Below are 27063 nucleotides of genomic sequence, written 5' to 3'. Positions count from 1 at the left end.
GCTATCCAGCCTGCTTCACCTGGCAGCTCCTGCAGGCAAGGCTGCTGTCACCCCAACCTCCAAGAAGCTCCAGGCATTCCCTGCAGCCTGCATCTGGACAGCCACATCCTCCCCAGGGTTGTGTCTGGGTTGAGGTCTCCAGTACACTGTGGTAGTTGCTCTGGCTAGTGCCAAGGACTGTGTCTTGTGGCCTGCCACCATCACTGTGTCCTCCACTGGTCTCAAGCACCTTACTGGTGCTTACTGTTGGCCTTACTGTTCACTCTCTTCCACTAACTCCTCCCTGTTTGCACAAGCTGGTCATAGTGCTCCTTAGGTGTTAAGAAAGAAGATGAACACAAGCCTGCTCTGCTCCCCCACACTCAACAGGCAGCTTCTCAGTCTCTCAGTTCTTAGCTGCATTTCTCCCACCTTATGAACGCCAGCTCCCCCGGGGCAGGCTGCTTCCTCACACACCATGCACTGAACAGGACACAGAAGGCTGACACACACCTGCTCCGCCCCATTAGATTTCCTGCTCAGTGTGCAACCCCTCATACTGCTTTTTGTTCCCAGCTGCAGTTCATTCAGCTCATAAACATCAGGTCTGCTTTTTTTCTCCTGCACTGTGCTTACAAAGCTTTAAAAAGGTTTTTTGGAGGAACTTAAAAAGCATCTGTTCCCCTAGGTTGAAGGACACGCTCAGGCAAAAACCTCAACATTAAAAGCAAACTTTCAGTTCATTGAACAAAGCAAGTGTTCCCCAAAATAACCTTTTAACTATATGCTCAATTTTGATGTGATCTCTCTACTGTTCCTCAACTACTGTACCAAGACAATGCTTGAAGACTGCACTAGTAAAAAAAGAACGAAGCTCCATCCTCTTTCTGTACTTAGGCTCGCTATTCATTTATTGACCATTTTTCCCCCCAAAAAAGGTACAATGGACTTAGCTGACTAAGGCGATTCATTTCGAGGCCTAGGAGAGAACAGTTTGTGGTCTTCTTTGAACAGCAAGTTATATACTTATACTTTGCCCTCTGAAATATTAAAAAGAATAAATCATTTGGAAAAAGTTACACAAGAAGTTTTGAACTGTGATTGACCTTAAGACATTATGGACATATTCCAGAGAAGTGACATATTGTACATGCAAGGACAGCTAAGTATATTTTTCCTAATACTCTGTATTTAAAAAAAAAAATTAAAAAAAAAAATCACAGTAGCAACAAATTTTAGTACCCCAGCAGTCCAAAAACCAGAAATTGTATGCTAGAGATCATTGGGCTTTTGGGCTTTTCTCCCCACCCTCATTTTTATTAGGAGAATTTAGTACTGTTCATGATATATATAACAAAGGAACTGAAACTTTTTGATGTTCATTGCAGTTCTTCAGAGGTTCAGTCTTTGGGTAACTCAACGACCTTGAATAGCCCTTTTTTTCATAGAAATCAAGACAGTCATATGACGCAAGTTATGTTTTTGCAATACTGTATTCATTACAGCTAGTCTGTAGAGGATTTAGCTTCAAGATGAACGAGATCACTTACAAGTCTACCAAAACTGCATCTCTTACAATTCAGTTCAACTTCTCTCTTGGCTCTACCTTACAAGGAAAATGTCAAACCAAAAAGACCTACCAAAAAAGATGCATCTGGCATTTGCTGAAATGAACAGGAAGCACTGTAGTCATCTTGCCAAGATTTATGCTGCCTAGACAATGCTAAAACTAGAAGTCTGTTAGCTTTTATCTACAACGGAACTGAGATATCCACGGATGCATTCTTTCATGAAGAGAAGGCTGGGCTTTGTAGAAAGTTTTTCAGTAGTGAAAGTTACTGTGCTAAAAAGCATCATCACCCAATCACCCTGCCAGTTACAGAGGTGTTTAAGTTGTCTCAAGAGCTAGATATATTGTCTAAATAAGGACTATGTTGTCAAAACAGTCTAAAGCTGAGAGTGGTTTTATTACAGTTGGGGAAAACATCACTTACAAGGAAATATTTGATCAGCTGTGCCATGGTTTCTCAGTTTGGTTAAAAAAAAAGAAAAAGAGTGGACTACAGTAACTTACTACAAAGAAAATGAGACAGATATAGTTTTTATAATCCATCCTCATTACCATAGGTGATTAATGGTATGGAACTATTTAGTCCTTAATTTTTTACTTCTGGAGATATAGGATTTGTTAAACAAATTACAGAGTCTGTGTTTAACAAAAAAGCATGTTTCTAACCAGACCTAGCTGGTACAGAACTGCACAGACCAGTCATAAGTGCCCCTCTCAAACACTTCCTTTGCTGTTCACAGAGACGCCTGCAAAAAGGCAGAACCGATACAGAACACCACTTAGACGGGAACATTCCCGTCTTTTAAGACAGGGCTCTAGTTGTTAATTCTAACAGACAGATGAGGTTGGGTATTCAACTGCATTAGGTCCTTTAGGGAGAAGCCTAATGTAAAATACCAAACAATATGGTTTGAAGCATACAGAAAAGCAAGCATTCGGTCATATTTAAGTAACTCAGTCATCATGTTTGTCAGTCATGTTTAAGTAACTCAAACTAACAATGATAAACAAGACAAAACTTTGCCAATCAAGATTGGATTTTTTTTTCCTTTATCTGTTGAATCATAAACCATCTGACCTCTCAGACTGATACCCAGTAACCCTATTCAGTCTGGTCTTAATCAGACTTCAGGATTCATCACCAGGAACTGCAAGATCCTTTGGGTTTAGAAGAAACCTGAGCATGCACACATTCTCAATTGCAGACTGGACTAACTCTGAAAAAAACATTTTTCAAGAAAACCCCCAAAACCCACAGGGCTTCCTGAATTTCCTGTTAAGATTTTTTTGATTCAAGAAGTCTCAAAAATACAATTTAGCCAGCACAATAGCTTTATTTTGCAATTTGAATTATTATACACAATTCGGTAAAAGCCCATGGGAGGAACAGCATGGAAGCTTACCACTTTTTGGCATTTCCTTACATTACAGCCAAAGTGCAAGGTCTCCAATTAACTCCCAAGGTAAGAGAACACGACTTTGCTGTTAAGAAAAGTCATGTTAACACTTAAAATACCTAATTAGTTATTTAAAAGGCCACATCTTCAAATGCAATTAGAAATCATTTAATAAAGTTTTTGCTTCGTTTGGTATAATAAATTGCCACATATCCTACAGCTAACAGAACATCATGTTTTCCCGAGACATGTAAAAAAGCAAACAACACTGTCTCTACATTATTCCATACACCTTAAAAATGAATGCCAGAAATCAATTGTTCCCAGGTATTTGAGTGGAATTTTATTTCCTTCAGACATGCTGTTGCTCTTCTTCAAAGAGAGAAAAAAAAAGAAAAAAGCCCAAAACAAACTTTTCATACATAGTATCTTGAGGCACAGGTTCCTCCATACTTAAAGGAATTTTTATGCAGGGTGTATCTTATGTTACAACATTGTTGCTATTTGAAGTCTATGGCACATTTATTTTTTGGGGTGAAAAAAATTCTCCTCTGTGTTCAGCTGCTACAATATGGCACAAAGTTAGAAGTTAACACTGCGACTAAATATTCGATGCTTTTTTGCTGGCTATTTTGGGGTGCACATAAATAAAAGGCACACTTTTCCTCTCCCCTCTCAAATCATTTATGTACTGTATAAGCCTAACTTCCCAGCACTGCTCCATGCCTGCTGGCCCAGTGCAAAAAAAGATTTAAGTCAGCATCCAATGCTAGTAGCAGCTCTATACGCTTAACCAATGGCTTTAGTTTAGCATGCTACTTCCACTGTGGTGACCATTGATGAGAGGTCAACAGTGTTCCTGAAAAAAATTACAAAGCCTAAAAAACCAAAAAATTAAGTTATTTATATTCACTTACATGTATATTTTCCAAATGTGTTCACAATGTTCAGAAAGTGCACATTTTGAAGTCTTGTTTCAATATTACAAATGTCCATGACCTATATATTATAGCAGCGCCATGTGCAACGGTATCATTAAAGAACTGTCAATGTTTCCATTACTGACCCTGTTTTGCAAGAGTATAACGAACAGACAAGAATTTGCTCTTAGCTAGAACTTAGTGTCCATAATGTCTTCGGTATGGTATTTTTAAATATTTAAATTTAATTCTGTACAGCAGTCAGAATCTGAAAAACAGAAGGTTAGTGGTTTCACTTTTTGGCGCTCATTTTTACGTAACAAGGATTATCAAGAATGAAAGTGAGCTTTCAGCACGTGAAGAGCTCTCAATAATAAAAGCTCCACAAACCATTACCACACTTAAAAACTTAACAAAAACCAATAAGATTTAGTTAACGATCCTTTCAAAATTACTTTTTGTGATTTAACAACAGGTAACATCGATGAAATTATCGTATATAAAAACAGCTTAGGTCTTAACATCAATGGTCTGACAAACATATTTAAACAAGAATATTCGGAGTTAAGACTAGTGCTAAATTTAGCTCCTAAATTTAGCTAAATTTAGATTTGAGAGTTTAGATACTCTCAATTTGATATGCCTTTAAAAAAAAGTCCAACTTTCAGAAGAGTCTGAAAAACAGCAGTTTCAAGTAAGTCGGGCGCAATTAGGTATTGTGGCTAGAGTTACCATAAATATGTACTACATGCTGACCTGACAAAATTGTGTTAAAAGAAGAGTGAGTTGAACCACTACCTCTGAAGGTTCTTGCTTTGGTTATCTTTTAAAAAAAAAAATTTGGACTGTTACAGTAACAGTGCAAGTTCATTACAAAGCCACATGCCTCTCTGTAGATGTTCTCTTATCGATTGGTTTTTATTATGCCCACTGCCAGCAATGGGCATTCTGCTTGGAAAATCCACCTCCTGCTGTAAAAGGTTTTGCTGAACCAAACGAAGAAAATAATTCTGATATCAGACTCAAATGGGAACGTACTATTTCATTTAGTTCTTGTTAAGAATATTTAAAAGCCTTCTCCACCCACAGTCTTTTTGAAATACAAGGCACAAATAGGGAGTGGACATTCCAGCAAAAAGTGATTGTCTGAAATTAACAGTCCACAGCAGTCTTCTAGTCCAGCACAAGGAAACATTTTTGCCGTCCAATTCTATGCCACGTCTTCTAGATAATCTGCAACATCACTTAACTGAGAAATGGTAAGGTCTTGCGTGATGCCTTCAAGCTAGAAAATAAATGAAATTACAAACTTGGAAATCATAGAAACAGTAAGTATTATTTCTTGTAGTCCTTCATATAGCATGCCATCCTTTTGGCCTCAAGCTGTTTCAGTGAGATTTCAACTCCTTTAGGAGGTGCTCAGACAGATCTTGAGATATAGGGATAAGACGTTCCTATGCTGGACACTAAACCAGTCTCAAATACATTTTACATGCCTAGAAACAGGCAGTGAACTGTGCTACCAAACAATTGTTGTGGGGTCTTTGTTTTGTTTTTTAATTAGTACAGTATCTAACTTGGCAGGAATACTAGGTGTAAAAATACAGAACATAATAACATGCTCTAACATGTATCCTAAGAAACCATGATAATGGCACATTCCTCCTCAGAAGGTTAAAAAAAAAGTCAAGACAAGACCAGAAGAATGTCAAGAACAATTTTAGAAGAATCATACTTTATCACTGGCATTCGACTCTTCTGTTTCCACAGAAATTTCATCTATTTCTTCACCAATACTGATATCACTTTTTTCTGAGCGATGACTAGTACTAAAGAGAAAGAAAACCATAAACATAGAAATAAGATTTTTCTTTTGAACACCCAGGTATTACATTCACTTTATACCTGACATTTGATTTGGATTTCACCTCCTAGCAAGTTAAATATGAAGTTACTTAAAAACCCGTAACAACTAAAGGCTTTCTACCTAGATGAAGCCATGATAAATACTGATAAATATTTAGGCCTCAATCCTGCAGTTTACAACACCAATACCTTCAAATCATACGAACGAGGCTGTTAAATATTTATTACTGACTACTCATGATGCTTTATTTTTTAGTCGAGTATTTCAGCATACACCATATTCATTATCTAATAGCATTAATTAAAGTGTTAAAACATTGCTAAGTGCATGGTTAAGGGGAAAAAAAAAAAAACACCTTCCACAAAAAAGCAACAACTTACCATCTTAAAGTTAGCACCAGGTTTTTAAGGAACTCATTACCCCCTACAGAAAAAGGATCCGTTTTTTTTTAAATTTGTAACTATATGTATTAAAATAGCAAAGCAAAGTTTAAAGGAGTTCAGAGATGCTGACAGACTCCAGCAATAGTGACTAGCTGAAATATTATGAAATAATTCAAATATGCCAGTGGATATGCTTATAATGCATGAAATACTATGCTACTGCAATATCATCCTTCTCTTACCTGTTGAAGTCATCAGCATACTCATCGTCATCTCCATTTCCTAAATAATTTTTAAAATGTATTAATCAAATAAGTTTTCTCTTCAGGAAATGCAAAAAAGAATCTATTCCTGCACCAAAATACATGGTTTGGGGGCTGGCAAAAGTGGGAGTAGATTAAATTACTTGTGCAGATTTAGGAAGAGAAGCCGAGTTTGCGTTTGTCATTAATTAATCTCAATCTCATTTACACAAACTGTTTTGAAATTGAACATACACTTTCAGGATATTGACTACATTGCTGAAAACAAAATTTAAATAGTTGGCAGCTCTGTTTTGAGAGACAGTTGATACTTCTTATATCACATCATCTTCATACTGCTCCTAAAGCTTACAAGGCAACTTTCAAAGGTGTGGACCGCAAGTATATATGCCACTGAAAAACAGCAAGACTTGTTTGGCTGTCTTTTTCCGCAAATATAAAACCCTTCTTTTTTTAGAAACTTAGACAACAAAATTTATCACTTGATATTAGCAAACGTATGCACAGACTGAATCAAATTTTTGCTGCATGTGTAAAATACACATACAAGACACCAGTTTTCACTTTTCTGTATTTCTTTAGATCAGATCTTACTCTTAGCTCCACTAAGTTTCACAATAGTGTTAAATAGAGTGACAGAAGTAAAAGCTGAAGATTTTATTTCAATGTGTATTTCAGTTTCTCAGATTCCTCTAAGAAGCTGAGCCAGAAGTTACAGTTAAAAATATCAGAGCTTATTCAATTTTAGCAGTTACTTGCCTAATTCTAGTGATCCCAATTTTGCATTCACCAACCGCAGGTCTTTCAAAACAGAGTTTCTATTCAAATCTGTAACAAAACCAAAAGCATTTATATCAGAAATTCAATTTGTGACTCTAAGATTCCACTTAAACATACCCATCAACGATTTATAACAAGTGTTCTTTTATAATAACCTTATTACCATACTGTACTGTAAAATTATATATTGTATCCAATTTTCAGGCCTGAACTCTGCTAACATTTAAAAGCATGAGTAGCAAACAGGGACAATCTCCCAGTATTCAGGATCAGGTTTTACAACATGAAAGCAAATATCCCTAAAGAACTTGTGCAAATAATGTGAGATAACAATAAAAAGGAGTAAGTTAATTTCAGTTAAAAACTGAGCAGTAGAATTTTATACTCCTGAAAACTGCTTTACATACACAAAAAAAAAAGGAGCGTAAATAAGTATTTCATGCTCCAAAACATAAGATTCCCCAATGGTATCGTAACCAGTATGCAACCACTCAGTGAAAAAAGCATTACTATGAAGCACATTACAACCAGAAGGGGGCTGCATACAGGCTACTTAATCACATTTGCATCTGAATGCTTAGATCATTCATTACATTGTGGGAAATATCTCCTACATTCATCAAAACACAAAAACATGTGAAAACTTACTATCAGACTCCTTTAGCGAAGGTGCACCAGCCAGGGAGCTTAACCCACTTTTTAGAGGCGGTGCATCAGAAAGGGATGCTAGACCTCCTGCTTTATTAGCTTCAGTTTTCCTAAAACAAACCAAGTAAGTAAGTACTTCACAGAGCTGTAAAATGTGCATAGTGACTTTCTTTTCTATTGTTTACTAAATTGTCACAAAACTAGAACAGCAATACCTACAGCAAAAAGAGCAAGGGCAAAGGACTATTCATTCTGCAATCTTAAAAACAGTAGGCAGTTCACTGGCACAAGTGTCAAGCAAGGCATTCACTAAGAAAGTCACTTTCTCACCTATGTAAAGACTTCTGCCTGCCTTCTTTCACAGACAGAGCTCCTGCACCTTCATCAGCATCACTATTTTTATCAAGGGGCCTTTCATTATCCCCACATGTAAACGCAGCCAAAAGAAGAAAGATTCAGATATAAATCAATATTTAAATTAGTTTGTTTTGCAACTAAAAGAGATTATGCCTGACGAAGCTATTAATCCTAAGAGCAATCAGTTCACAGAATGAAACTTCTCAGAGCAAGACAGATCTCATCATCATGTGTTAAAGTTCACTCAGCTCCTACGTATTCCATTGATATATTTAAAGTGTTGAGTTCAAATACTACTTGCAAGTAAAGGATGAAGAAACACTATTAAAAAGAGATCAAGATTTTCTCATTTAGTATTACCAGAACTGTTTGTTACTGTGATTCCATTCCTATTAGTAATGGACAACATTTGAATCATTCCTTATATCTATATCACTAAAGTATCATGTATACCATCGCATATTAAAACACTTAAATTTTGAACAATGGGTCAGAGACCTAGGGGCAATGGCAGCGTGGATCATCTTGTACTCTGTCCTTAGTATCTGCTTGCTCCCTTCCTCTCTAATGCACCCTTCTTACAGGAATGGGAAAAGCTCCCATAAGGAATTTACCTCTTTGCAAACCAAGTGATGCTGGCACCTCCCCTAGTTACTCACCCCTTGGGACTCAGGCACACCAGCACAACATAACACAAAATGGTTTCACCTGAAAAATATATTCTTTTTTTCTCCTCTAGAGGAGCTGCCAGGAGGGTTAGAAGTGAAAGACTCAGCAGAGGCAGCTCAGTTATAATTAGTTGCTAGCTCATACAGTAACATATCCAGCAAACCTTATTATGGAACATTCCTATAATATCTACATCACAATAACATTATGAGGTACAAATTACTACTTGGTGGACTGTGATTCTACTACAGACTCACATAATCTGGAAATATTTTTTTCTCTAGGGAGTTTCTCTACTAGGGAAAAAGTCCTTATTTCACTGAATAATTAAGAGTCTTTTTCTTGGATGGTCTTTTTAAGGAAATCCAGTTTACCCAATTTCAAAGTGAATTTCCCTTCTTGTCATATGAAGATACTCCAACAATAAGAAATTAGTAAATATTATTATTATCCAGAAGTTTTCCAGCCTTTTATACTTTTCCCAGCTTATTTAAACCTATTTCATGGCAACACTACCACTTGCTACAGTGGTTAGACTTTGGTTAAAGGCTAGTTAAATGAGCTCTTGAATAAGGAGTAAATGCACTCAGATGCAGTTTTAATCTTGATATTTCCAGCAAGAAAAAGAGAAAAGAAATACCATAGTAAGGTTACTTGTAACACACAATATTTTCCAGAGAAAAAAATCACTGCTCTGAGGAAAAAAATTCTGCTCTTTATATGCATTCAAATAAAGCTGTATTATACACAATCTTTCTCAAAGAGTCTGCTAATTTTCTAGAAAAAGAACTAGTTTACCTGGCATGATTGCTTTGTGCTGTACCAGAATCCATTCCAAGAGTAAGCATCTACTGTAGTGATAATACAAAAAAGTTTATACTGTTCTACCCACTATCGATGTAGTTGGGGGAAAAAGCCAACATGAGGGGACCTACTGTCAAACTGACTTGCAAACACTTCTGCAATCTCTTCTGGTAACCTCTACTAAGCTAGAGCAATTTTCCAATTACTCGAGCACAGCAAAAGAACACCATGAAATGATCTTGCCACATTTCTCAATAGAGATATTTAAACTAAGCTTCAAGATAACGTGACATGATAACAAAGATAGGTTTTTCAGTTTTATAACAAAGCTGTTGTATAGTTCAGTCACTAGTTCTTGTTTCAAATGGTATTTTTCAGACATCAGAGTCCATAGTTGAACAATAAAAAATGCCCTTCAGAAGTGTCTGCAAAATTGACATATGCAGAAATAACAACACTTCACTGAAAACATAGAACCTCACACAAAAGGTGCTGCAGTGTGAAGAGGAAACCCTCAGCTGTGAGAAAACTTCTATTACTCTCACAGTTTATGGAGGCAGTTTACACATTCACCACATTTTTTGTACTCCTTACAAAGCTATACAGATACCTAAAGCACTATCCCTGTTATTGTCCACTTCCTTTAGTACTGATCACCACTGCAGCTCTGCTTCAAGAAGACACACTGACATCTGTGCCTCATACACTTTCATTTCACCGAAGAAATAGGCTGGTGACAGTATATAGTCTAACTGATGCACCTCAAAGAGATATAGGCTTTTCCACTCATGGTATATCCAAGAGATCCCAGATGACACTCTACATTTCAAAGAATAGAATCATAGAAATGCACATTTCAGAAACAAAGTTTTCCAGAACAGATGTAAACACTCGCATTTACAAAGTGCGAATAATCAAACATCAGCTAGCTCTCAAAGGTCTGCAAGCTGAGGATAAAAGAAACCTGTATTAAGTAGAACATTCATGTTACTTACCAGCCATAGGTTCTTTCTGGTTTAGGTATAGGATCATCAAAAAAAGAATCTCCCTCTACATCATCTTCATCCACACCTGGATCACTTTTTTCTTTGGTATTTAAGTCTTTGTTTTCTAGTTGAGGATCTAGTTTTGTTTCATTAGGCAGAAAATGAATGCTTCTTTTGCTTGCTTCCCCTGATGAGACACTTGTATCACTTTGAGTGGTTTCAGCCACCTTGAAAGGTAAAGAAAACAGCCCTCACTGAAAGGAATAAGTAATTTCTCTTGAAGAAAACCCATATAAACTGGATTTATGTCTTATAATACTGTAAGTGGCAATATAAACACACAACATATAATATACACCTACCATCACTTTTTAAAAAGTTAGCTCAAAGTTATTAGTACTTCTCAGGAATTTGTTAGTATCATTAGGAATCACACAGGAGAAAAAAGTTGTTTTATCACTTTAGAAAGGAAGTGTTCTTTATCGTTGCTGGCATTAAAATTTTGTTCCATCCTCTGCATTGCTTCGCTATATAGGTCACCTCTATTATAAAAGCAACCAATTTTGAAAGATGTTGGTCATCAAATAAAGAAATCTACATACAGACCAATTCTTAGCTCCTAGCTTTGAATATAGGGGGGTTTGTTTGTTTTACAGACTGAAAGTTACATGATGCTTTATCAGTATTATTTTGCAACTCCTCTATAAGCAAGTGTTGTTAATTACAGCCATTGCCTTCAAAAGAAACCAATTTAAACACATGCAAATTATTCTAACTTCCATATTAAATAGTAATCTCTGCAATATAATATTAGGTTTTAAAGTGGCAAGCATAAGAAGACTGCAGTTAATGACACTTTCTCCCTCCAAATAGTAAAAATAAAAATGACACAAACAAGTTACTTTAAAAGTAGGTAACTTTTAGTCTTTGTATCATGCTTATGGCTCAGTCCCACAGATACTCAAGCTTGTAAGGACTATTCTATATGCTAACTTTAAGATTAATTAATACAGCTCAAGTCATATCTTTGCAAAACTTCGTGGCCCAAAGAACAATATTCCAATTTACCTAGATAATCAAGCTGTTGTGAAAAAACGGATTTTTATTTTTAAACAGTATCATTTTACTACCTAGCAAGCAGTACTGCAATTTTTACCTTCCCCTAGACTTATTAAAATTAAGCCAGTGAAAAGATCTATTTATTTCACTAACTTCCTTCTTGCACACTAAGGAATAGCAACAGTTGTGAAACAAAACCAACAGTATTGTTTAATCCATACAACCAATATGTGGGTTGCACTGTCCCAAGTGTTTCTCTACCAGTCACTAACTTTCATTCAGAAGGTTGAAGTAAAATTTTCAAACTGTAGGCATGGAAGCTGAAAAAGGCCCACCGAGGTCATGTTATCTTAGTCACAGAACCACAAGCAATTGCTGGCAGCAGATCAGTTCTTCTAGGGCAAGAAAAAGTACTTATAGCTGTAAGTGGTAGTAACAACAGTATTTTAATTTTCTATCCTAGAGGAACAGAATTGTTGTTGAAAATTAAGAGCTTAGTGATACCCTGACTGGAGTAAAAGAGAAATTACAGCTACTTTTCTGTTCTGGGCCCTGAGGGAGTGAGCTGCTGCTCTCTCATCTGAGAAACTAGAAGCACAACAGCTGGCCTTTGCTTGAATTCATATATCGTAAAGTTTTGCTGAAGTGAAATAACTACTTTCAAATTGTATGATAGGTTAACCATGGCTAAGGGTTCAAAGAGCAACATGCCTACCTTGGGTTTCAGACTAATGGTGTTAATAAGCCAGAGTGTGGTTTCACACTTGCACTTAAACAAATGTAATTCTTTGCTGCTGCCAAGAGCTGTGGTCTTGGTCTCTCCTAGCACACTCCCTTCTACATTACCTCTATTGGTTGCCAAGTTACAGTCAGAGCCAGTTCAGCTCACAGGTTTGCTGAAAAACCAGAGAATCAAGTTTAAATCAGGAAGTCTAGATTGTTCAGGTAACTTCCATCTTGTTCCAGCCGGGACTGGTTAAAATTTCCTCCTTCTGCGTTATTTTTACTCCAAGTATGTTGCACAGGCAGAAGATTCTCCTTTTTTTTAAAGAGAGAACCGGGGGGAGGCGGGGGTGGAGGGGAATCTAAGAACCGTAGTCCCATTAAGATATCCACTACTTATTCTTAGAGGAATATGTAGTCCAACCAACAGCTGTTGCTGTTTCTATGAAGAAACATCCATACAGAAACCAATTTTCTCCCATTTCTGAGACAAATATATTCTCATGGAGGATTCACCAATATATTATGAAAAGCATTTCCAGAACATATTCCTCTATCTCCTACTGCAATGGAATTATGATTCGCTTGCCATAGAAGATGGGTATAAAGAATATAAAAAGCCTGATGATAAATTCCAACTTGTTGGAAATTATATTCTACTTGCAACTTCATCATATCAGAAAGAGCATGTAAATGAAAGTGTTCTTATCACCACCTCAGCTGCTGCTGCATGCCGTAAGTATTTAACTCTTAACTATGGTGTTCTGACAATGCAGAAAACTCTTCTTAAAAAAAGGAAACATGGTTCAGTGAATGATCTTTTATCACACTCTAATACTTCTTGCTCAGAATTAAATACTCCCATCTGGTAGTTTCTCTGAAACTTAGACCTCAGAATAAACCTTAGAATAACCTTATATGGACACTCAGAATAAACCTTATACGGACACTTTCTTGTGTCCATATATTTAATGGGGATTAAGTATATACACATTAAAAAAAGCCACTATCGGCTGGACCAGTCACAATCACTATCATTAAGCTGAAGTCAGCCAATAGCAGAAGCTTTTAGATCTATGGACTAATGCATCTAAACAGTCAATAGCAGCCTGAAAAAGAATTCTGACAACCTCAACACAGAGAGGAATACAACACACTGCCATACACTATCACTTCTGGAAAACAGCACTAATCTTTGGAAATCATTCAGACATGGTTTATATTTATTTTCTACACAGTTTAGACAGCACTATTTGAGCTGGGTACAGGAGTTCCTGTTTTGTACAGGCCCAAACAATTGTGATAAAAGAACTAAAACTATCATTTATTCTTGTTATAATCTTAAGCAACAGGAATTACTGTTACTATTCCATGATACCTTCTCTAAAGCAGAGATTCCAGGCATGACTTAAAACTCATTCTTATCAATCTAGTTTCCTAATGAAACAAGGATTCCTCTGTGCTTGTGTCTGTCTGTCTTCCCCTAACTAATATATTTTGGACTGGCTGGCTAAGTTCAACCACTGCAAAAAGGGTAGAAGTTTCAAAAAAAAAAACCAACCAAACCTGCATAACTGCATTGCAAAAAGCTGTCAAGAACAGACATAAAGGAGCAAGGTTCATACCAGGCAGAGGCTGGACCAGCCTTCAGACACGTGCATGCACACCCAGAAAGAACCCATGTGAAACCTGGTTCAATTTACAAGCTACTGGAACTACTTCTTTCCTCTAGACAGCTATTCTTTTCCTGAGGAAAAGCCATGTAACAAACACTTATCTCTTCTCTTTCTGACATACTTATTTGAAATAAAGTAATTTAAATCTGAAGATTAAAGGTGGTATATGCAAGGGAGAATGGAATATTTATGACTTAACTCACCATCAGTAGTTCTTCTTAGCTAATCTAGAACCACCCTAAGACAAAAGTAGGGGCTCAGGTATGAAGCAACAGTATTAGTAACAGTGATATTTAATCAGCATTCTCATCTTTTTAGTGGATTTTTCTTGTTTTAAAAGCTGGTGCCAAGCAAGAATTATCTTCTCCTAAAGCAGGTCTGAAATTATTAGAATTTCCATTCAAAGGTCAGTTACAGAAATATTAGCTTTTAAGATACTATCAACAAGCACAGCAATTAATAAAGTAACTTAATCTTGAAATGAAGCTTGCTTTTCAAACTGTATAGTTTTCTGGTTTTGCATGGCAGAAAACTACAGAACTGGAATAAAATGAAGCAGATCCAAACTGAGCCATCATTTTATTTTCTTTTATCCCTATCAGTCCCTCTCCCAAATGAATAAACTAACAACAAAATCCATGCAACATCTTATTTCTCAGCTTTCACTAGGGAGTTGGAAAGCTTTTAAGTTATTTCCAATAATCTTGAAAAAAGCTATTAAAACTTTTTATGTAAACAGATTACATCAGCAATTTGAACAAACTTTAGTACTTGAATCGGGGTTGTTTTGCTTTGGTGGTTTTTTGGTGGTGGTTTTTTTGATTGGTTTTTTTTTTCTTTTCTTACTGGGTGCAGTGGGTAGCTGGTTTCTTCTGGAAAAGAAGCTTAAGTGATCATGGCCCTTTCCGTGCCCTACACTTTCCCATAATTCTCAACATGCTGATCAGTTCCAGTCAAATGTAAAGGAGTATTAGAGCCTTACAAGATGTTAGTTAATACAGATTTTGTGCTAACAGGAAGCAACAGAGAAAAGAAAGTCACAGGCCCCAACACAAAGACAGTTGTACCCCAAAACCTTACCAATCCCAAGCAGCAATCAGCCAGCTGCCCAATAAACAGACAAATTAGCTCCAATCTGTCTATGTCTCACAGAGACTCTCTGCATGCGCTGTCACCTACCCAGTCGGAAAGGTACAGGACTTTGCAGATCATTTAAGTGAATGCCATCGTACCTGCAGTTTCATAGGAGTTCTCTCTTACTTATCTCACATACGTTATGTAGCTTTTTCATTATATATAAACAATCTTACCTTATTTGGTATAGGATGTGTACTTGACCTTCCATCAGACGATTTTGATGTGGGGCACAGGCTATCACTTAGAACTGGAGCGACCTAAGAAGTTTCACATAAACACTTATTAAAAATACATTGAATTCTGTCATAATACCACCAAACAAGAAACAAGGCTACCATCCTCACTCACACAGTATGCAAACTGTGACACTGTGATGCTGTATTAGGAAGTCTATGACAACTACTGAATGTAAGCTTTTGTTGGAGAACTGAATGCATCTTGGGTGCAGAGAATTTTCTTTCGAGCCACAATCATGAGAGAGACTGATCAAATGCTACTGGTTGGATTTCATTCATTTCATTAACAACTTAATTATATATTCCATTAAAATATTACTGTCATTGCCTTCAGGTAGCTCAATACTTTCATATATTTAGTTTTAAATACATATGTTTTCAGAACAGCTTTAAAGCCTTTAACAAAATCAATTCTAGGCTTTTCAGATCATATTAAAATTAGAAGTATGCCAAAGAAAATAGGTACACAGCTAAAAGTGTTATCAAATCACACTAGAAATTAGAAAATAAGTGACAGCATTTTGTGTCATTTATCTGGATTCACTCTGTGTTACTATGTTGTAGCAGAATATTACTGAAGAATACTAGGGTGGCATTAAAAGTAATACAACATAATACGTCAATCTTCATCGTTTTCTGGTAAGTTATGTTGAAGGCATTTCCTATTCTGCTAGTTATAATAAAGACTTTAAACAGTATAATACTACAACAGTAGCCAAGTGTTCTTAATTTCAGTTTATTTTTCATCATTGAAATGAAAATGAATAAAGAATTGTGAAGAAAGAAAGAAATTACATGTTAATACTACTTACTTCTCCACTGCCTGAAGTCTTTTTCCGCTGACATTTTCTAACAACCTCCAACAACAGGGGACCACCCACAGGACCTTCTCCTTCTGTAATTCCCAAATCTCGAGCTAAGTTTTCTCGACCATCAAGGCCATTTAGCTGGGGGGGTGGGGAAAAACACATTAAAAAAAAAAATCACAACACAGAAATAACTGTCAGAAAACACAATATATATTTTGTAATATAACTCCTAAAGCTTTTTGGTCTTATTTAACACAGCAATATTTTGACTAAACAGTGATTATTTAAGACTTCCTGTTGAAGGTGGACTAAAGTAATGATAGCCTATTGCATCATTTACTTCTGATCTGTACCTGAACTTATCACAGACCATCCAAAGTTGTTTTAAATCTGCAAGTATTCATCATTAGCATGCTTCAGGATTTAAGGATTTATATGGTCAAGTTACTTTAGCCTGTCACATTTAAAAGTGGATCCTAGGACACCTAGCCAGTGGTTCCAGCAAATTCATAGATGATGGAGTATCCCCATTCCTGTGCATATAGAAGTACATCAGCATAGGTCAACACTTACTTTTAGTCTCTGTTTCACTTTAAAAAAACATGGGTTTGGACAGAAACAGGGATGAAAGTAATTCAATATCAGCCAAAAAAAAAAAAAATTGACAGGAAAAAAAATAAAGAAAAATACACTTTTTAAAACTGAACTTCACATTATAGCAGAAGCAGAATGCTGCAGCAAACCCCAGTTGGTTGGCATAACCTCAGAATGGCAACACTGCAAAGGGCACTGGTTCATCTTGAACTCTTACAATTATTTACTGACACTTCCCATTGAAACACTGGTCAAGCAAATACTGAAGCAAGCCACCACTAGCCAAGCACACTGAAACATGGAGGATAAAGAGACAATACAACAAACAGCTCAAAGACAGGGGCTAGTAGAGGAAGACAAAGTAGAATCTTTCAGCACTATACACAGCAGTCTTGGCCAGCTTGCTTAGCTTTGACCAAATTTCATATATGCACTGCAATAGGTGAAAAAGACGCTTTTACTGGAAAAAGGAAGAGGGTGTTTCGAAGAGCAAGAGACAACGTGAACGAAGCACTGCTCCCAAGAGTGCGTGGCAACATGACAGAAAGCATGACTGTTTCTATTTGGTAGCATGAACTTGAATCTTTGTACAGATGTGTCCTACTGCAATAAATGCAGCTAGGGATATTTGGCAAAGGACAAGGGTGTATGGGATTTTCTTTGATTAAGCCCCTAAAACGAAACATGAACTTCTGAGAAACAGAAGTCAATTAATTGATTTAACAAATTTGGATTTTTAATAAATTAACTATTTGAACTGACATTAAGAATAAAAATGAGTATTTGAGATGTAAAGAGGAATTCTTCAGTTAAATAATAAATTTGGGTTTGAAACAGTTTCATTAAAACCTTTATATCAAAAAGAGACAACGGGACAAACATGATGAAAAACCTCCAACTCAATATCAAAAGCCTAAAAGCAATCAGTTGGGCTACATGATCATTGTAGGTCCCTTCCAACTGAACTATTCTATTCAACCACTTTCTGTCACGTGCATCTGCACAAAGTCTTTCGTTTCACTGAAATTTCACTCAGAGTAATTACTGACATTATGTTAATTTTCATGTAACAATACTAACTTAGGATCATGACATAGTAAAATTATTGGCAAAAACGTTGCAGGAGGATTCTGTTGTATATACTGTTATATGATTTCACAAAAATTATTAATTTGTTAATTCAAAATTAACACATTATTAAGCATTGTTTTTTTGATAAAGGGAATACTCACTCATATTTCCTGGAATATGTGTCTTTATGGCAATAAGTACCTTTTACAGACTAAATATAAAAAATTATTTAGAATAAACACAAGCAAGAGGCTTACACAAATCTACTATAGCTTCTGCATTCATTGCCATGCACTCCAAACAATCAGCACAGCATACAAATAAAACCAGTATATCTTACTGTGCTTGATTCAGGCTGAAAAACAGCCAATGTAAAATCAAGATTGAAAAACCGAAGAAATTCTGCAACAAGACCTGCTACCAAGCGACCTAAGAAGGAAATGAGAAGAGTAAAAATACACCAGACAGAAACAATTTTTACTTCAAAGATTTAACATTAACATGGCTTCAATATGAATATCTACACTGATTCAACACTGCTACAAACATCATTTAGACATTCAGCAAACTACCACCACATAGCTAATCTGTATACCAATTGCCTAATTCCTAACTCAGCCACCGTATCAAAATTATTTAAGTCAATACTGCAGGAGCATAGAGACTGCTTACAAAATTCAGGTGTAAGGTTATTTTTTTTAATTATTCAGCTGTTTTAAATACATCATTTTGGCATTTCTCCTTAGTGTGCATTCACTACTGTACCTCTACAGTTAGTTTTCACTGGTTAGTTTCTATTGGTCTAGAATGGCTCTGCGTTAGCATAATCATAACTTGTCATGAAATATTAATTTAAATGCATTAGTCACCGCAGTTAAAAATACAGTTTCAGCAATATCAACTTCAAAAATTATAGATTTAATTCTATTCTGAATGAATAGTAATTATGACATTTGACAGGAACAAAAGCATCCTTTATGTCATGAAGACTGTACTGTTATTAAAAGATTCAAAGATTTAATCCTTTGTTCCATATTTTTATTGTTTTGAGAAGTATAGTAAACAAAGAACTTACCATCTTTTGTACCTAAAAAACTTTTCAAGCTTTCATTTACCAGAGGTGTTTTGTTCTGTCAAAAAGCAAAAACCAAACAGTAATTAACATCATCCTCGTACTAGCAAGAAACTGAAAACCATAGCAAATTGGTGTTTTGGTGTACGCTGTTCCATAATGATGCTGGCACATGTAATTCACTTCTTCAAAATCTACCTCTGTATTAATTCTACTACCTACAAGTAAAAGCTGCAGAGCCATATACTTAGGCAAATTAAAATTGTCTCAGTATTTCTATTATAAAAGCTAAAGAGCTAGAGTAATTTCACCAAAATTCTTAACAGCATACTCATTTTTATTTACTTAATGATTAGAAAGGTAAATTAAGCAGTTAACTTCCCAAATTGTTCCTCTAATATAGTGCTAAGTTTGTCTAAGGAAATTCAGTCCCACTTTTTAAAAAATGGGAACTTACAAATCATCTAGACAAAGTGTGGACTGTGCTAATTAGTGGTTCACAAATCAATACTAATCCTTTATTAATTGAAAGACCTTCAGAAATACTATGAAAATGGTTTTTCTCCCTTATTAGATTTGCCCTCTTCAACTTTGATTTTTAAACAGAGATAAATTAATGTGCTATGTTTGGGTTTGTCAAAATTGTTCAGGGATTTTTCGAACGAAATTCTAAATGCCAACCCTAACATATTAAAATATCCTGGGTAAGAACCTAACTTGAAGAAAATGGATCTGTTATAGGTATTTATCACTATAGCTGTAAACGCTAAGACACACAAGAAAGCACTGCACGAAAAAAGAAATATATCTTGCTTAATATTTAGGAATTCAGAGTAGAGGTAAGTATTAATATATTTTCAGTGTCTCTAGATAGTAAAATTAAAGTATCATGATACATTTAAGCCTTTGAAAAAAGGGTGAGCTGAGATCAACTGTAGCAAATCTCTCTTCAGCCCTATTACTCTCCAGATAGTCTGGGAGGTTGTTCTCTGGGTACTCTATAATATGCTGAAGCTTCCCATAAGAGATGGCACTGTTCTATTATATCACTCTTCCATTATGTCTTCTTCAGCAATCTTATGTTAGATCTCTGGACTATGGAATCTCATACCATACAGTAACTACTTCCCCTCCTTACTAAGGTCACAATAACGTCTGTTTCAGTTGTGCAATTTTCCAGAAAGAGCACAACCATCTAACCAGTGGAGGAACAGGATGGTTTTCCATTCCCCTCTTTTGAAACAGAGAGTCTGGGCATACAGCACCCTCTCCTCTCTAGTTCTAGAAAACAGAAAGACACAGGAAACAAGGCAATGCCAGCAGTAGAAGGGGTCACAAAACTGGCACGTGCATATCACAGCAGTATTGTTACTTAATCATGCTAGTATCACATACCCTTAACATTATTTTATTGTCAAGATGTCAGTACATAGTCCATCTCTTAATTCAGAATTCTTCCTTAAATATAAGCAAATTTTCCTGAAGTAAGCTTACAACATCCTTATGAGAAATACCAAAAGTATTAGCATTCTTGGCAAGTTACTGCATTAAGTTGCTTTCATGATACACTTGTCAAAAAAACCCACTATATCATCTTACATTTCAAAAGACGTTATTCCGATCTGATAAAACCTTGATCAGTCAACTAGATACTTTTTTTTTTGGAAAGAAGTATTTGATGGAAAATATATTTAGTTATTCTGGTCAATTGGACAGAACCAATATAAAACCAGCAGAGATAGTTACTTAAAGCTACAGTTTCAAAAGGCTAAGTAACAATTCCTATTTCTAAACATCAGTAAACACCCTAGTAGTCCTATTTTGTGTTCTTTAAGTATCATGTTCTTATGCAGTAATACATAATTTTCTCTTGTTACATTTCAGAAACAGAAAGTATTAAAGCTATTCTATTTAATTCTACATGAAGAACTATCAGGATGCTGATTTTAAAAATAATTTTTTTTTTTAAGGTTCTCTTACCTCTACTTTCTCTTGTTCTTCTAATGCCAAAAAAACAGCTGCTCGCAACTCTGCCTGCCAAATAAATAAAAAAAAACCAAACAGCATTTCTATAAGCACTGTTTTTCCTATGAAAGTAGAATGCAAAGAGCCAGCATGTAGCTTAACAGCTATTTGTTTCTCCTCAAGCAACTTGGCATCGATTGTAATCTACATCAGTGCAATTAAGACACTTAAGATTACAGGCAATGTGACTTGAGGCTGAGAAAGAAGAGTTTTTAATCCGAGAACAACAAGGCAGTGGGGGGATTTGATACAAGACTTCCTAAATTATTTCTTCATACACAAAAAGATTCCAAATTACCTACATTACCTCCTATTAGTTTCTTCTGAGAGTTAAAAATCCAGCTCTTTCAGGCAGCTTTGAAACACCTGCTCTTCATTTACAATTCGTTCAGGAAACATGAACGAATAGCTTGTGATAATACATTTTAAAAAGCTAATGTTAAGATATACAAATTCCTATGACCAGATCACATTCAAAGAAACAGAATTTCTCAAAGAAAAGAGCATGATTCCAGTCATTCAAATATTCCTGTACTGAGGTTTTACCTGATTTTGAATACCTTCATATCAAGGATCAGAATTCTTCTAAGAACTATCTTGAATATTTAAGCTTAAGCCTTGCCTACTTTTTTAAAAATTTTTTTAAACACTACAGTTTCTCTACTTCTTTCATTGAACATATCAAATGGACAACATACATTACATCAACTCTTAATCTGACACTTTGAAGTAGCCAGTAGATAACACTGCAGTAATAAACTACAAAAGACAGTGCTACTCTGTACGCCAGCTTTTTCAAGAGCAAAGAAGAAAGCAAGCTTTTAAAGAAAGACTGATTTCCATGACTAAGAACAATATGAAGAGTGTCTGGATTTTCTCATGTATATTACGAAAGGTAACTGAACATGGATTACCCTGTAACTGTTCCCTCCCACAAAAAAAAGGATCCTTTCACGAGAAAAATAAAATAAACACTTCCTTTTTAAGCATAACCCTCTTTGGACACCTTTTTAAAGGACAAGAAGTAATACAAAAAAGTTAAAAAGATTTCCCATCAGAAGTAGTGTAAAATGCTTATCACAATTGTATGCAATGGTCATACTGACACTGCAGTTACATTTTTTCAGGTGCTGGGGTACAGCATTCAATCAGCAAATCCTCTTATAAGCCATTAATTTAAATATTATTCTTACATTTTTTCAGGTGCTGCAGTACAGGACAAAACTTGAGACATTATTTTCCAATGGGAAAGCACTTAGGGACTTCAAACTCATTTCTATGCCTCAAAGCATGTAGGTACATCAGTGACCAAGATGACTTCTTATACTAGGCACTAAGTACAAACTGTGGATATGGCTTATTCATTGCACACTGGTCTCCTTTGCAAACCTACACAATTCCCTTGCAAACATCCTGATATCCCAACATCTTCCAAAGAGATCTTGGCAAAATTACTTTTTCTTATCGAACTTTGTTCATACTTTCTACTCTTGAGGCAGTATTTTAGAAGAACAAGCAAAGGCTTCATGACACTGATCTCGATACGCTGTGGAATACTAGATCAAAAAGCGGTCACTTTAATTGCATAAAATGCTTTGTACGTGTAGTACAGTCAAGTATGATATTGTCTGCTAGTTAACAAAGCCTTGCTGTCTGCTTCATGCATCTCTCAACACCATTTCTACAAACCCTCAGAGTCCTGCAGCTTTTGCAGAGGAAGTCCTAAGATTTTTTTTCTGTTTTCATCAAAGACCCATTACCAGAAAGCATAATATAAATTTCAGCTTGCCAAATGCATATGCTACCACCCTTCTCAACCTGCTTAAGCAGCTGAACACATGCAGTTTTTGAAGCCACATACCGGCAACTTTGTGCATTCCCTAAGAAACAAGGGATAGGCAAGTTCAGCAAGCATCAATAAGGGAGACATTCACTTCAGAGATCTGCAACAGGCCAGCTGGAGGTCCAAAACTCTCCTGAAAGCTTGCATTCACAAATCGTTACTAACACATGCATTAGTGGATGATGTGGTTAAATATATGTTTAGGGCAGTGAAATGATTAAAGTAATGCATGAGATTTTGCAGGGTCAAAGCATGCATTGCTGCTGAGATAAACAGTTTACAGACCTTCCAGGCAAAGCACAGGCATCTATAACTGCCATCTACTCCAGTGTTATGAAACAAGCACATACAATCTCTTACATATGTAAAATTTCTTCCTGCACAGCTTTCAGCATCTCCACTTCCTAACTCCAAAATAACTGTCTTAAACCACAGTAGATACAGAAGCAAGACTGGCATAGCATTAAGCAGTCTAACCACTGGTGATCGCCCCAGGCTAAAAGCCTGTACCGGTCTATATGCATCACAAATCCAGACCTGGTGCCAAACCATAAACAACAACTTCACTACCAGTGTCATTCCATACCCTCCCCACCACTCTCCATCTGTGAAGTCTGTGAGGTTCTCATCCTCAGGACCAGTAAAGTAGTTTGCATGACCATTTTTTGTCTACTTCAGTGGAAAACTCTTCAACTTAGTAGCCTTAAATGGCTAAGAAAGTTAAACTTGCTGGCCAAGTAATCGAAAAGATGAAGAATGTTGGAAGAAGAAATAGGAAGAATCCATACCACAGAGGAAATAGTAAACACCTAAAAGTCAAACTCTAAATACCTGCATGTTTATACACATTTATCATGTGCTTACTCTGTATGTCACAAACAGTTCTCATTCTCATGTTACTAAAGGTAGGATACATTCACGATGTTAAGGGGACCATACTGACATTTAAATGTTGAATTTCAGTTAGTTAATCTGAAATCACTACAAATGGTTATGTTTTACTTAACTCATAAAAATAAGAAGAAATAGATGTTACATAAAAAAATTAATGGTCCCCCTTGATTCCAAGAAATTAGTTGACTTTCTGGTATGAACTGCTTTAAAAAAAATAAACAAACAAAACCCACAACATCCAGAAAACAGGAGATTACACTATAGTGTGCAGCATACTCATCATGACAGTTAATAATTGGAAGACATTTAAAAGCATTGTTCATTATAATATATGGAACAAAGATGAAAAAGCAAACAGGACAATTTTAACTGACCTATGCATATGCAGTTAAAAGCCCACTTTAAAAATAGTATTTTTATTCTATCTAACAACACATTATTTGCCAGTACCTCAGCTGTCTAGGTTTTGAACCAAATTAGCAAGAAATTAGCAAGAACAGTATCAGCTGGCCAAAAGCATTACTAGTCATATGATATTAGTGATGCTAACCTCCCCCATATTTGTAGCAACAGCAAGTTCCAGAGAAGATGCAAAATTCAGGTGGCATAAACTTATTTTTCCAGGATGAAACAGATTAAGAGATACAAACCAAAACAAAATAAGATAACAAAGGAACACAGTAAGAAGCATAATGGCTCTTCTTGCTCTGACGATGACAGCTTCCCTAGGAGAGAGAAAGATCACGTTCTCTTCAAGACAGAAGAGCATCTCTATTTGTACAGCATGCATCACACAGTATCAGTGATAATTCTCACTAAAGTACAAATATCCACAGTTATATTCTATATGTTTACAGAATTCATTAGGAAGCAGTCTTATCCATGAGATTACATAAAAATCTGTTAATCATTGGAATTATATATACACACACTGCAGCTTAAAGACAGGAAATTCTCAACTGCAAGTGGCAAATATATTTACACATCTTCCAGTTTTCACTTCATTAAATACTCCAGTGTTCAAAGTCTAAGGTAAATAGAAAATTCATAAACAAATTTTAAAATGTCATACAAGTAACATTTTTTTCAGCTAAATAATTTACATCAACACCAATGCGTCCAAGAAATTAATCTCAAAATAAGAATAAACTAATAAACTGCAACCTGTTATAAAATCATATTGTACTAGAGAACAAAGGCATCACCATAAGTTTCTTTCTAAAAATTACTCAGTCATTATGTTACAAAATGTATTAGCTGACAGCCTGATGCGCTCTATCCACTGAAATAATTCCACTTAAATTCTAATCCTTCCAGAGCCGTCTTTACCGTCATACCAATTCAGCTATACATTGACTGTATAATTTTCTTTAATGTATCTTCTTCAATAAATGTCAAATGCATTATTATAGTTAGCTTTCTAGCCTCATCCATCTTGAAAAAATGGTCAGTACTCATTCTGAAGTATAAAATAAACAACTGTTTTGATAATATGTAAATGTTCATTCAGTTCTACCACATAATAAAAAAAATACTGACACGATAGATAAAGAAACACTATTGATCACAACCATGTTTAATTTATTGTAATGAAAGGATGATAGCAAATTTTTTTTTATGCACACTTTTTTTTTAATGCATTTGATTTCAATTGAAAGCTGACAGTTTAAGACGACTTGTTCAACCTTAATTCTTCTGTCAGCTACTAGTAGAACAAATTCTGTAAGTCATTAATATTATCAATTAACAGACAGCCATCAAAGTTGTGTGCCAATTAAGGTTTACAGTTAAGAAAAAAACACCATGAATTCCTCAAATGAGCTGCCTTAACCATAAGCATACCAATTATTAAACAGTAACTCCTAGTATTAAAGAGGCATAACCTGGTAAGTAGGATGCAGTTCATATTTTTGCAAGTCTTTTGGTAGTTTGCCTTAAGGATACCTTACGCCATATTGGATACTACACACTTTTAGCATTATAGATTAGTGAAAACTACAATAAATACATTTACACAAAACTCAACGAAATGGCAACCATAGTACAAAAACTTGCACACTACACAAAGGCAGGAATTAAGAAACTACAGCTCACATGCTCAATATGACCTAATTGGCTTATGATTTTTTTTAATTATCATTTTATTATCACCATACTCTTATTGGTTACAATACATGAGAGGTTAACAGGTGGCCCAAAAGGCCTATTTGGCACTTAACTAGAAAAAGGTCTCCCTACTCAAAATACAGTTACATGAGCTAGAATCTTCATCTACTTATGGAATTTAAACAAAGATTATCCATTTGAAAAGCAAGAACAACATATTTTTAGTAATACTATTTTGTTGAATATTTGAAAAATGATTGGAAAAATGAATCTTTAATAATACTGTTTTTTTGAAAAGTATGACAACTAGCCCAAAATCTAGTGGACTTCAAAGTACACACACAAAGATGCTCTCATTTCCATTAACCACTTCAGTTGTTAAACTGTTCCTGAAATATCAGCAATGATCATCCACCTCCTAAATGCTTAAAATAGAACACTCTAGATAAACGCCTCCATCCTTGATCTGAAATCCAAATCCAAATTTCATTTCTCGTCTAGCTTGGAAGGGAATCCAGCAGTTCTTATGCTTCCATATCTGTATGGCTGTCTGCTATACACAGTAGTTATTGCTGTAAGCTTCTAACTTGAACAAGAATCCATGGAACCAATTTTCATATCCTTTCTGACACAAGCTCAGGCTACACAACAGGCTTGGAAGTAGTGTACGCTCCACTACATCGCTATCTTCCATACATTTTCTTAACATAGTGTTATCTGTTCCCTGCAGGCAGGCAGCATCCCCAGAGTTTCCAGGTTTAGCAAGCCTCCAAGACACAGCTCAAGTAACCCACGCTCAAAAAGAACAACGTTTAAACAGCGACCCTCAAGGACTCCCGCTTGAAATTTTCAATAGGGGCTTTTCGTATCGCAGCAGAGACAAACTCCGTCCACCCTGTCCCACACCACCCGGAGGCTGAGTATTTCCAGCCAGTTTGGCAACAGCAAGAGAGCCCTTGCGGCCACACGGTATCTACGAGGGCGAAACCGCACAGCCGGGCGCCAGGCTCCCTGCGGCGGCCGAGAGCTCCCCTCCCTCTCCCCGCCTGGGCGATCTTGCAGCTCCTGCGGCCGCCGAGCAGACTTCATGCGGCGGTCAGGCCTCGGGCCCTCGGCCCGTACCAGCTCTACCACGCAAGGCAGGCGCTGGACCCGGCTCCTCGCCGAGCTCCAGGCCGAGCGGCCGGGGAGCATC

General features: G+C 36.1%; 1 protein-coding gene across 1 annotated transcript; it reads right to left on the bottom strand.

The window, feature by feature from the left end:
* Positions 1–5076: 5076 nt before the first annotated feature.
* Positions 5077–26957, bottom strand: FGFR1OP (FGFR1 oncogene partner). The gene is made up of 12 exons (XM_009582178.1): positions 26754–26957; positions 20981–21034; positions 19004–19058; positions 18269–18357; positions 16267–16401; positions 15392–15475; positions 10633–10850; positions 7808–7917; positions 7139–7207; positions 6359–6398; positions 5602–5695; positions 5077–5151 (listed from the first exon to the last, which is right to left on the bottom strand). The coding sequence occupies exons 1-12, from the start codon at positions 26955–26957 to the stop codon at positions 5077–5079; spliced, it is 1227 nt and encodes a 408-aa protein (XP_009580473.1).
* Positions 26958–27063: the final 106 nt, after the last annotated feature.

This window comes from Fulmarus glacialis, unplaced genomic scaffold (genome assembly GCF_000690835.1).
Source record: "Fulmarus glacialis isolate BGI_N327 unplaced genomic scaffold, ASM69083v1 scaffold38467, whole genome shotgun sequence".
Classification (NCBI taxonomy): domain Eukaryota; kingdom Metazoa; phylum Chordata; class Aves; order Procellariiformes; family Procellariidae; genus Fulmarus; species Fulmarus glacialis.
The sequence above is the reverse complement of the archived record's forward strand: the minus strand, read 5'-3'. Positions and strand labels throughout refer to the sequence as shown.